At 36.2% G+C, this 10,848-nt stretch overlaps 1 protein-coding gene across 2 annotated transcripts; it reads left to right on the top strand.

Moving 5' to 3' along the window:
* Positions 1–1,213: 1,213 nt before the first annotated feature.
* LOC103696830 lies at positions 1,214–8,957 on the top strand. Of its 2 annotated transcripts, XR_005511368.1 has the most exons (6): positions 1,214–1,820; positions 2,073–4,311; positions 5,026–5,086; positions 5,163–5,386; positions 8,376–8,513; positions 8,601–8,957. XR_005511368.1 is itself a non-coding variant. In XM_026801034.2 (5 exons), exons 1-5 carry the CDS (start codon positions 1,700–1,702, stop codon positions 8,428–8,430), a joined length of 2,700 nt encoding a protein of 899 aa, XP_026656835.2. In that variant the 5' UTR covers positions 1,214–1,699; the 3' UTR covers positions 8,431–8,957. The 2 variants fall into 2 exon arrangements, 1 of the variants encoding a protein (XP_026656835.2); XM_026801034.2 differs by having other exon boundaries at positions 8,376–8,957.
* The last annotated feature ends 1,891 nt before the right edge of the window (positions 8,958–10,848 follow it).

Genomic DNA, 10,848 nt, shown 5'->3' on the forward strand with positions numbered 1-10,848 from the left:
CGTTTGGTTGATTATGAAAAAATGGTATATTCCACTAAAGTGGCTTATATTTGGTTTAGCATTTACTTTTGTAGAAAAATTATATGAAATACCTATTATACTCTTAATAAATGGAAAGACTTTATCAATAAATTTGGATGGCTTAAGAATACTTTTGGAAAAAAAGACCTCAATTTTCAGTCGGTGGAAAAGTAGTTTTTTCATGTCCTCCATAAATTTTTTATTTTCATAAAATATGAAAATCTTATTTTTATAAAAATATTATTTTTTATTTTTTTATTTGAAAACTCCAATCAAATAAGAGATTTTTTTTTTGTTTTTTTTAGACCATACTTTCTCTCCTTCTTCTATAAACCAAACAGTCCTAAATTAACACATGAATCAAACCCATAGGTTCGAGAGTTAAATTTACCAATTATATTCTTAGTGCTTTCATAACAATCATTCATATCAAATAAATTCACTTTTCATTTTTTTTTTGTTTTTGAGTAAAAGAACAAATATAAATTGATTTATGTGATGTCGACAGTAAATTAATTAATTAATTGCTGGTTATTATATACCCAAAGAGTGCAGATGTCCTTTTTTTTTTTTTTTAATTTGTTTTTGATACAACAGGAACTCACACACTTCAGGTGTAGATGTAGCCCATGAAATTAGAAAAAAAAGTACAAAGTGAAAGGGAAAAGGGACAGATACATAGTTCTCCCAAATAAAATTTTCGGAATGTCGCATAAGATGTCATTCAGTCTGCAGCACTGTCTACGTTCTTGTAGACATGTGTAGCCCCATAGAAGAAGACTCGTCCAATATACTGCAGATGTGGAGCAGCTGCATCCCACTAGCTAGTGTCTTTAGCTTTGAATTCACTTAATCATTGTGGCAGTCTCTTCAAGAAAAATGCGGTCCGTTCTTAGTATATATCTCGTACAGATGATATTTTTCTATATTGATCTGAGCTTAGCACCCAGGACGAACTGGTCAAAAATCTGCCGGCCATCAGTCATCGTCAATTTAGCCTCTGGGTCATGGTTGACAAATTCCACACCACCGCCGCCATCAAAGAGCATATGTCCACCGATCAATGGGACCAATCAATGGGGAGAAAAGAAAATAAAAACAGAAGCCACTACGCCAATTAATCGACGAGTTTTCCATCTGGTTCTCCTCCGAGTCGTCTCCGACTCGCCGAGTGAATGAAAAATCTGGCGGGTAGCGGAAGAAAAAGCCCTCCCACCTCTCCCACTACCCTTCCCAACGTTCTCCTTCTAAACCTTCTCTCTCCTCTCTTTTCTCTTCTCCTTTTCCTTTTCCCCCGAACCATTCCAAAGGTTCCAAGAAGCATAAAGAATACAAGAAATAGGGAAGAGAAAACCTGCGATCGGAAATGTAGCCCAGGCTCTTCTCATCTTGTTGCCGTCCTTGGAGGTCCAAAAATGGCGACAGATGGTGATTTTTAGGGCTTGGTGCGGTAGAATGTAGTAAAGGCGAGATCTTTTCGTTCGTTTCTTTTGCTTTCTTGAACTTTGGCGAAGAAAAATGCGGCATTGGATGAGGATTTAAGTTTGATTGAGCTGAGAGGGGTTCCGCTCGCTTCCTGCAAGGGTTTCGAGGTGTGTGTTTTCTTTTTTTGTCCTTTTCCTTTGGAGCCCGTGAAGCTTTTGTAGATCTTTTTGTTTTACTTCCCCTTCCGGCGAGAATGGCGGAAGGGGTAGGAGTGAAGGTTCGATTGGTGCGTTGCCCTAAGTGCGATAAGCTTCTTCCGGAGCTCCCCAATTTTACGGTCTATAGATGCGGTGGTTGCAGTGCTACCCTGCAAGGTAGGTTTTCGGTTTTCTAATCTCTTTTCTTTTTGATATTGCTCGTCATTTTTCCTTCTGAAAAAGTTTTGTTTTTCCTAAGAAAGATTAGTTCCTTCCTCTGTTTGGGCTTTTTTTTTTTTTTTTAGATCTAATTTTCAACACGTTAGGTGATTTTCTCTAAAAAACTGGAAAAGAAGTTTTTTTCTTTCCTTTTTTTTGGTTGTTGTCGTTGCTGTAATTTTCTCTTGTTTTGATCTCCTGGTAATACAGCAAAGAAACGAAATCCAGTGACAGATTATTCATCAGAAAGATCGGATGGAGGAGATGTGAAATGTTTTGATAATTCAGAGACAGAGAGCTGTTGGGAGAAGAAAGGTGTTAATCCCGACTCTGGTTCTGAGACTGATCGAGAAAGCATAGAGTTTGGGTTTAGAAGAGAAGAAAAGATGCTCCTCAATTCAGGAGCAAATTCTATTCATGGCTCTGCGTCCATAACTGAAAACAGGGATGTTTCACCAAAACCCAACGGCTCAAGCTTACATGGTCCACCCTCAGGAAGTGGGATAAGGGACAGATACAGTATATGCTGTGGCCCCCCTAGAGCTCAGGTCACCAACCGTGCCTCCAATGTGGATGAATTGGTTAAAGAAAAGCTGGATGTTCAGTATACCGATCGGTATCACAGAGCTCAGCAGACACAAGTACCTATGGGCGAAGAGAAGTGCAGGGCTTCCGTCATTTGTGGGTTGCCGAGGGATCAGATAGATGGTGTTCCAGTTGCTCCTTTTGCCGGTGAAGGCCCATCCATCCAGCAAATGAAACTTACTCACGGATATGGTAATGGTGGCCCAGCCATGAAGCAGAACAGGGAAGGCCCCGACAAAGCTGAGCATCTCGAGCAAGATCCTGCACAGCTTCTGAGAAAGCTTGATGAATTAAGAGATCAGCTTCGTCGGTCTTGCGAGGTTGTGGACAGACCAAAAGAAAGGATGCCGAAGAACAGAAGGGAAGCCTCTTCTTCTTATGTTCGTCAAGGCCATGGTACTTGGTTTCCTGATGGCTCATCATCATTGAATCAAAAATCTAGTCTGCATCCTTGTCCACCAAATGGATACAGTACAGGGCTGCCAAACTTTTATCCTGGATATGGAGAGCCATTTGTGTCACAAACACTTGGGAGGGCTTCTTACCACTGCCATGTTCAGTACCCAGAAAGAGCAATTTGCAACTGCCCCTGTGGACATCTTGATCTAGATCCTGTAATCTCTTATCATCATGAAGGGTTTTACCCGCAACCTGCCTGCTCCTGTGTGCTCTGCTACAACAAACACCAGATGCTGCCTGCACAGGCTCCTCCTGCTTGTATCAATAATAGGAGGGTTCCTTATCTTGTAAACAATCATGGGTTTTACCCTGCGGATGGTTCATCTGTGTCTGGTTCACGAAGTTACAATCCAACATATGGCAACTCATCCTTGTATTCTTACGAGCCACAGCCACAACAAAGGGCTATGTTTCCTGGCAAGACGGATAGGCGTCATTGTCAACCCAAAGCTGGTGCTGCTCCTTTTGTAGTTTGCTGTAGTTGTTTTGAATTGCTGCTGCTACCTCAAAAACTTAAGCTTACGGTAGAGAAATGTTTTAAGTTGCGCTGTGGGTCATGCTCTCAGGTAATATCATTAGAACTTGATGGGAAAAGACTTGTTACTTCTGCCCCCCCACCAGCCATGCCTGCAGTTATGATCAATAACGGTTCTAATGATGGGTTTAATGAGGATTTTCCCTCTCAAGGCCATGCCAGTGGACATCCTGATACTTCTTACTCTGAAGATTATGATAGCTCAGGCTATAACATCCAGTCTATGGTTGAGAATCTAGTTTCTCCTCCTACATCAAGTCATGAAATGACTGGAAAAAAATATGACCTAAACTTTAGTGATCCAGAGAAAATGCAGGGGCTCTCCACATCTTCCAATAGGTCCGAGGATGTGGAGAGTCCAGACAGTAAGATTTGTCAGAGAGATGTGCCCAGCTTTACAGAACTTCCCTTTGAGGATGAAGTGACTTCAGATGTTCCAGGTCTACAACTTCGTGAGCATTTGGCGCACCCATTATGTAATGAGGTAACGTATGACTCTGGAAAGGGAAGCACCAGTAGACGCTATAATCAAGAGAAGATTGTATCTTTTAATGGAAATTTTTTGCAAAACTCTGTAAAAGATGTACAAGCAGCAACTGAGATTGATTTGCCAGTTGATGAGTACCCAAATCCTGATTTATCTCAAGATTCTTGGGAAGTAAGAAGAGATGAATATCAGCATAGGATCGGCAAGGATGATGATTCATTCTTTGCTGGCCTTATAAAGAAGACCTTCAAAGATATCTCTCTATTTAATCAGTCAGTGAAGGATGATAGATCAAAAGTTTCAGTTAATGGCCATCCTATTTCTGATCATTTGGTTAAGAAGGCTGAAAAGCTAGCTGGACCAGTGTATCCTGGAGAATATTGGTATGTTACTGGTTCCCTTGTAGGGCATGCAATTTATCTGCACTGAGATGCAAGGTTTTATCGACCAGCTTAGTACATTAATTCTTTTTTAATCAATGACTCGTCTGATGATGTGTGTTGTAATGCATGTGTGCAGCATATAATCTTGAAAGCATGTCTTAGAAACAACCCATCTTTAGGAAGTAGTTTAAAAAACTTCTAGGTCTTGAGATCGAACATATAATATCTGTAGAAATAGCAAACATTGAGACACTGATATACAGATTGCATACATCAGTTTTTGCATTGGTATTGTTTAAGCTTTTAAGCTAAGCAAGAAACATCTTGATATTGTATATGTTTTATCCATGACAACAATAAGGTTGTCTTCCATTTTGAGCCTTGGCGCAACGGTAAGGCTGCTCAATTGTGACCTCGTGGTCATGAGTTAGAACACAGAAACAGCCTCTCCGCACATAGGGCTAAGGCTGCATATATCTGACCCTTCCCAGACCCCGCAATGATGGTACCCTCGTGCACTAGTCCATCCTTTCTTTATCCATGACAACTGACCAAATACCAGATTAAATTTAGGGTCATTGAGAAAACACCTTTGAGTTATTCTACATGCTGTAATTATGATTTAGGAGATGTTATGTAGATTGTACTGCAACTCATATGTTATCTAGTTATTCTTTTTCCAAGATAACATGTTCTGCTCCCCTTGTGATTCAGGTATGATTACCGTGCTGGATTTTGGGGTGTCATCGGACATCCATGCCTTGGCATAATTCCTGTAAGGGCAACTAATTCTGAATAACTGTAGTAGCATTCAATTACTGGATTTATTGATAAAATGCTTGATTTTGCAGCCATTCATTGAAGAATTCAATTATCCTATGCCTAAATATTGTGCTGGTGGGAATACTGGAGTTATTGCAAATGGGAGAGAGCTTCATCAGAGGGACTTGGATTTGCTGGTTAGTAGAGGACTTTCGCCTAATGCTGGTCGGTCTTATATTATTGAGATTTCAGGAAAGGTTTTTGATGAAGCCTCGGGTGAGGAGCTTGATAGTCTTGGCAGGCTTGCTCCAACGTGAGTTTCTTTTCCAGTAACACATACTCAGCTTTGTTATGTGGTGAATAGTTGATTAAAAATATGTTAGCAACATATTTAGAATAATTTCTTGCGTTTTTCTTCCTTTTACATGCTAGGCTATTTTTCTGCTCTTTTAGCAATATGTAGAAGCCCAGCGAACATAACTTTTAAACAACAAATGAGACCCCTTAAAAGATTTCCTGAGTTGATGGCTACCAGGTATAGAAAGCATAAAATATTGGATAACAATTAAAGCATGGGAGAACTTTCAGCTAAGTGTTTCTGTTCATTTACAAATGAAAATCCTTGATATAAAAGACAATTTAAAGCCTTTTCCTGAAACTGAATAAAAGTTTTTGTGAGTTGATGCTAGTATGATATGAAGCATAAAATATTGGATGACAATTGAGTCATGAGAGAACTTTACAAATAAAAATCCTTGATATAAAGAACAGTTTGAAGTGTTTGCATGAAACCATATGTGGTTCCATCACTGCCATCAATCTTACAATGATCTGACATTGAAATGTAATATAAAGATTGATCTCATGAACATGATTGTCTAAGATTTTTCAACTATTGTAATCAATGTTGTGGCAGCCTGTGAAGATTTTAGCAAATCCTTATTTCTTTTATCATAACTGCTCAACCATATGCTGTGCACTTGCCAAACAAGAAAATGACATTTGAAGTTACTATGACTTTACGAAACAAGCTTTGATTTATCATGTGTACTGCTACTTCATTTTTCCATATCATGCTACAATTGGTGGGAAGGACTACAAGTTGCTAGGTGCCTCTAGGGTTGCTACTGCAGCTTCTTTGAGACTGTCAGCACTTGCACTCACCTCAAAATAGTAGGGAAAAGACTATTGACGATGCATCCAAGGAATAGGTTTTGTAGATATAAAGATGCAGTAGGTAAGGCTGAAAATCAATCTGGCTAGATTGTTAAGTTCCTGTATGCATGTATCTTGAAAGATCCAATTAAATTGAGTTAATGAAAGTTTAAAGGGCCTCTTAATGTCAAAGAGGAGTTAAACAAGATTAAGGATGAAAGGGTCAAGCTCTGATAGTGAGTTTTGAAGTGTTTACCTACCTTTCTGTTGTGGTATCTGGATACATTCTTTAACATAATGTGGGACTCAATTTTTAATCAGTGGTGGACTTTTACTTGCATTTTTTTTTTAAACTTCTTTGACCTTTCTTGGGGCTTTTGCAGGTGCAAACACTGTTGCAGAGGTCCATATTTTTTTGTTCTGTAGTCAATGTTTTTCCCTTCTATTCTTACATGTACTCGACATTTTAGGGTTCATTGCCTCAAATATTTTGCCTTGGTTAACAGCTATGCCTACCATGGTTGACCACTTTCCGTGGTTTTACTGTCTATCCCATATATAATATTTGACATGTCAGCTCTGCTTTCCTTTCTTTGACAGTCTTCTTGAATGAATCATTGGATTGTCCAAGTGCTACATGCTATTGTAGCATTTTTACTTTTCTCTCAAAATTAAAATTTACATTTTCAATTTTTAGTTTTTCATATATTTTTTTAAGCATTATGAAACTCCTTGATTCCATTCATTCTTATGTTCGTTCTTGGTGCCACCTTGTTTCCAGCCAGTGAATGTTTCCAAGCTGTCCGTGTTTCTGTGCACCCAAGCAAGTTGAGACCAACTACTGATGCATCTGTCTCATGTGCCATGGCCGTCTTTTGACTTGCATCATAGTCTTCCAATGGATGTGCTGGCTCATCTATTATTAGCATTGCCAGCTTGTTCACCCCTAGCATCATTAGCCTATGGCATTCCATTGTTTCCTCCTTCTAGTCTTTATTTCTGTTCATTGACTCTGTGAGCCTTTCTGCTAGTTCCATCCACCTCCAACCCACATCATCAACCTCCTAAGTTGTATTCCTCCACCGCTGATTTCAGTATTTCCTAGGAATTCTTTTTCTTTTTTTAAGTTGTTAGGGTTGTGGCATGCCGTTTGTTATCCATCCACAATCTAGTATGGATTTTTAATGTGGAAATCCACAATCAACTACACAAATATTTAGCAAATGGCTGAGCTTAGCCCTCTTTGCATTCACAATCTCAATGGTGATGTTGGAAGCAGCTGTCTGGCAAGCCCTCAGGCCAATTCCATTAGCTTATATATCCTTTGATTCCCAAACTTTTAAAGGGAAAATCGAATCATGATGAGTTGCAATTTTTAAACTCATTAACTGGCCTACCTCTCAAAGCTGAGCCTGCTAAGTAAAAACCTTGTATAGTTACGGAAGCTTATGGCACATTGGCTCATCCTATAAACCAGCACATTGGCCCCTATCCTTCTAATTCTGTTCAAAATTTTCTGTGATTCTACCTTCCTTATCAGTGCATGTTCAGTCTGTCGTTCCAATGGAGAACTCTGGTTTGTGATCCATCTGGTATCATAGTATTCAAAATAGTATAAGAGCCTACTGTGCTGTAGACGTATCATGCCATTTATTTAATTATATGTTCTCCCTACATGTATTACTTTCTTCAATTTATGAATCTGAATGTCCGTGGATCGCTAGCATTGGCCGTGCTTGTCTGATTGTATAATTTGCAAGTGTATATACCATATGAGAAGTTGCATTCACTAAAACATATGCACTTTTAGTCTCGTTTAATAATCAGCCACTGTAAGGAGATGCTAAAAACTGTCTTGCAGCTGATTTATGAACATCAGGCCTTGGTGATTTAGTAATTAAGTTCTTTTGAAAAGACTTATCATCTCATGTTTCTTGAATGGCCATTGATGAGAAGTTGTGCTGCATGCTGCTGCATATGTTCTACTCTGAATGTTACTACTTATAATCCACCAGTTTTTTACTTGCTGATTGCTGAAAAATGCATCTTCATAAGAAGAATTTATCTAATTCATTGGAGTTGTTTGGTTGGTCAACATATTTTATTCCTTGAATCTTTCAATAAATTCTGTCCTTGTGATTGATCAGAGTTGAGAAAATGAAACGTGGATTTGGTATGCGGGTTCCAAGAGTGATTGCTTAGCTGCTTTGACTTATTAGAGCACCCCATGAAGGTTCCAATACAAGGGAGAAACTACATGAAGCTTTTGAGTACTAGCGATAAAGGTAATTTCACTAATACAATTCAATGCAAAGCTCTGGTTGTTAGATTTGATTCAGAGGCTATCCAGACAATTTTGCCATTCTCATCAGATCTAGTTGCGGCACTTTCTCATCTTCAACGCGCCATTGCCCTGCTAAAATTATCATCTTCTTTTGTTCTTTTGCTGCAATACCATGAGGTCAGAATAGCCGGCTTGCAATTTATAAAAGCAGGTTTCATTGTTCATTTGTTTTTGTTTTGAATACAATGATGTCTTTCGGAATCTCTCTTATGCGAGGGTGGATAGTCTCGCACTGAGACATTGGTTTATCAAAATGACTACTAGCTAAATTTAAGATGCTCTCTACTTGAAACAGAATTTCTATTTTTGTTGAGAAACTTGGCTATCCTTCAATGTAATGTGGAGCTTAATATTCTAATATAAATCAAACTGCTCTAACTTTTAAGTAGAAGTGTTTTGCCAGAATATTGGTATGGCTTTAACCTGTTAGTGTCAGTGTTACCAAACTCATCATCGACAATGAACAAATCTTTCCTTGGCACCACTTTAATGAAGCTAGCTGCTTATATTTTTGGGAGATGCAGTGGATTAAGAGGAGTTGGTATTATTCAAGGTAATAGTAATAGAGAGGCTAATAGTATGGTTGATTGGATTCTGATATATGTAGCCAATCATAGGGAAACCACTCTTTGCTTTGGTACATCGGATATTTCTTTAGATTTTTTGTATATTTTGTTTTATAATTCATATGGATGCATTTTTACTAGATTTATTTAATAAATCTGGTTCGACCAAAGAAAAAGAATTCTTTTGCTATGTCAAACAAATTCTTTCTTCTAATTGGTAAGAAAAATATTTGTGACTATTGCTTTACGAGAGAAGTTTTGAAGAGTATCGGTAGTATCTTCATCTCAGATCCAAATCCATGATTCTAGGAAAGACTGAGAATAAAGAGAACTCTCTTCCCGGATAGAAGGGAAGGAGATGGGGAGCAAAAATGAAAAAGATTTTCCCTTCAGTGATACTCTTCGATTGATCCAAATAAAGCACTTAGGCCCTGTTTGGAAGAGCTGTTGACAGTAGAGCTGTTGGAAGTAGAGCTGTCTGAAGTAGAGCTGTTATAAAAAGCTGTTTGCTGTTTGGTAACTACATTTATAAAGTGCTGTGGCACTTTAACATATATTTGGTAAACAAACTGAGAAAGTATTTTTATATGACAAAATTACCATAAAGGACATTGCATAGTATTATACAACAGAACATAATAAAACATAACATATATTAATATATAAATATACGATATAGTATAATATTATTGTAATATAAAATAATATTATTATAATATAGCATAATAGTATATAATTATTAGAGTAAATTAATTTTTGATAATATAACATAATATTAAATTATTTAACATAACATATTAATGTATTATGATATAATATAATATATATTATATTTATAGCACAATACAATAATAAAGGTATAAAATATTATAATTATTAGTATAAATTAATTTTTCATAATATAATATAATATTAAATTATTTAAAATAACATATTAATGTATTATAATGTAATGTAATATAATCTAATATTTATAGCCCCAGTATGAAAAGATTTCTGATTTCCTCTATGGCGAGATTGATCCTTTCTGCTGGAGCCCGTTTAAAGGCATGTTCGGGTTGTTAGGATATAAATAGATCACCCTTGCCTAACTTCAATCGACGTTGAGCAAAGGCTGGAGTTGTACCAGGTTTCTCGTAATACAATAATAAAGATATAAAATATTATAATTATTAGTAAAAATTAATTTTTCGTAATATAACATAATATTAAATTATTTAAAATAACATATTAATGTATTATGATATAACGTATTATAACATTATATTTATAGTATAATACAATAATAAAGGTATAAAATATTATAATTATTAGTATAAATTAATTTTTCATAATATAACTTGATATTAAATTATTTAAAATAACATATTAATGTATTATGATGTAACGTATTATGATATTATATTTATAGTATAGTACAATAATAAAGGTATAAAATATTATAATTATTAGTATAAATTAATTTTTCATAATATAACATAATATTAAATTATTTAACATAATATATTAATGTATTATGATATAATATAATAAGATATTATATTTATAGTATAGTACAATAATAAAGGTATAAAATATTATAATTATTAGTATAAATTAATTTTTCATAATAAAGGGATAAACTATGTAATTATTATATTTTAATATGGGCATTTTTGTCAAAAATACAGCTTTCTGATAAAATTGAAAACAACATTTTCGGAAAGCTCC

This window comes from Phoenix dactylifera, chromosome 4 (genome assembly GCF_009389715.1).
Source record: "Phoenix dactylifera cultivar Barhee BC4 chromosome 4, palm_55x_up_171113_PBpolish2nd_filt_p, whole genome shotgun sequence".
Lineage (NCBI taxonomy): Eukaryota > Viridiplantae > Streptophyta > Magnoliopsida > Arecales > Arecaceae > Phoenix > Phoenix dactylifera.

Excerpts from the sequence above, each read along its gene's own strand:
- LOC103696830 (XM_026801034.2), top strand. The coding sequence starts at position 1,700 with ATGGCGGAAGGGGTAGGAGTGAAGGTTCGATTGGTGCGTTGCCCTAAG. Across the intron at positions 5,087-5,162 it reads CATGCCTTGGCATAATTCCT|CCATTCATTGAAGAATTCAA; the intron begins GTAAGGGCAACT and ends TTGATTTTGCAG. Across the intron at positions 5,387-8,375 it reads CTTGGCAGGCTTGCTCCAAC|AGTTGAGAAAATGAAACGTG; the intron begins GTGAGTTTCTTT and ends GTGATTGATCAG.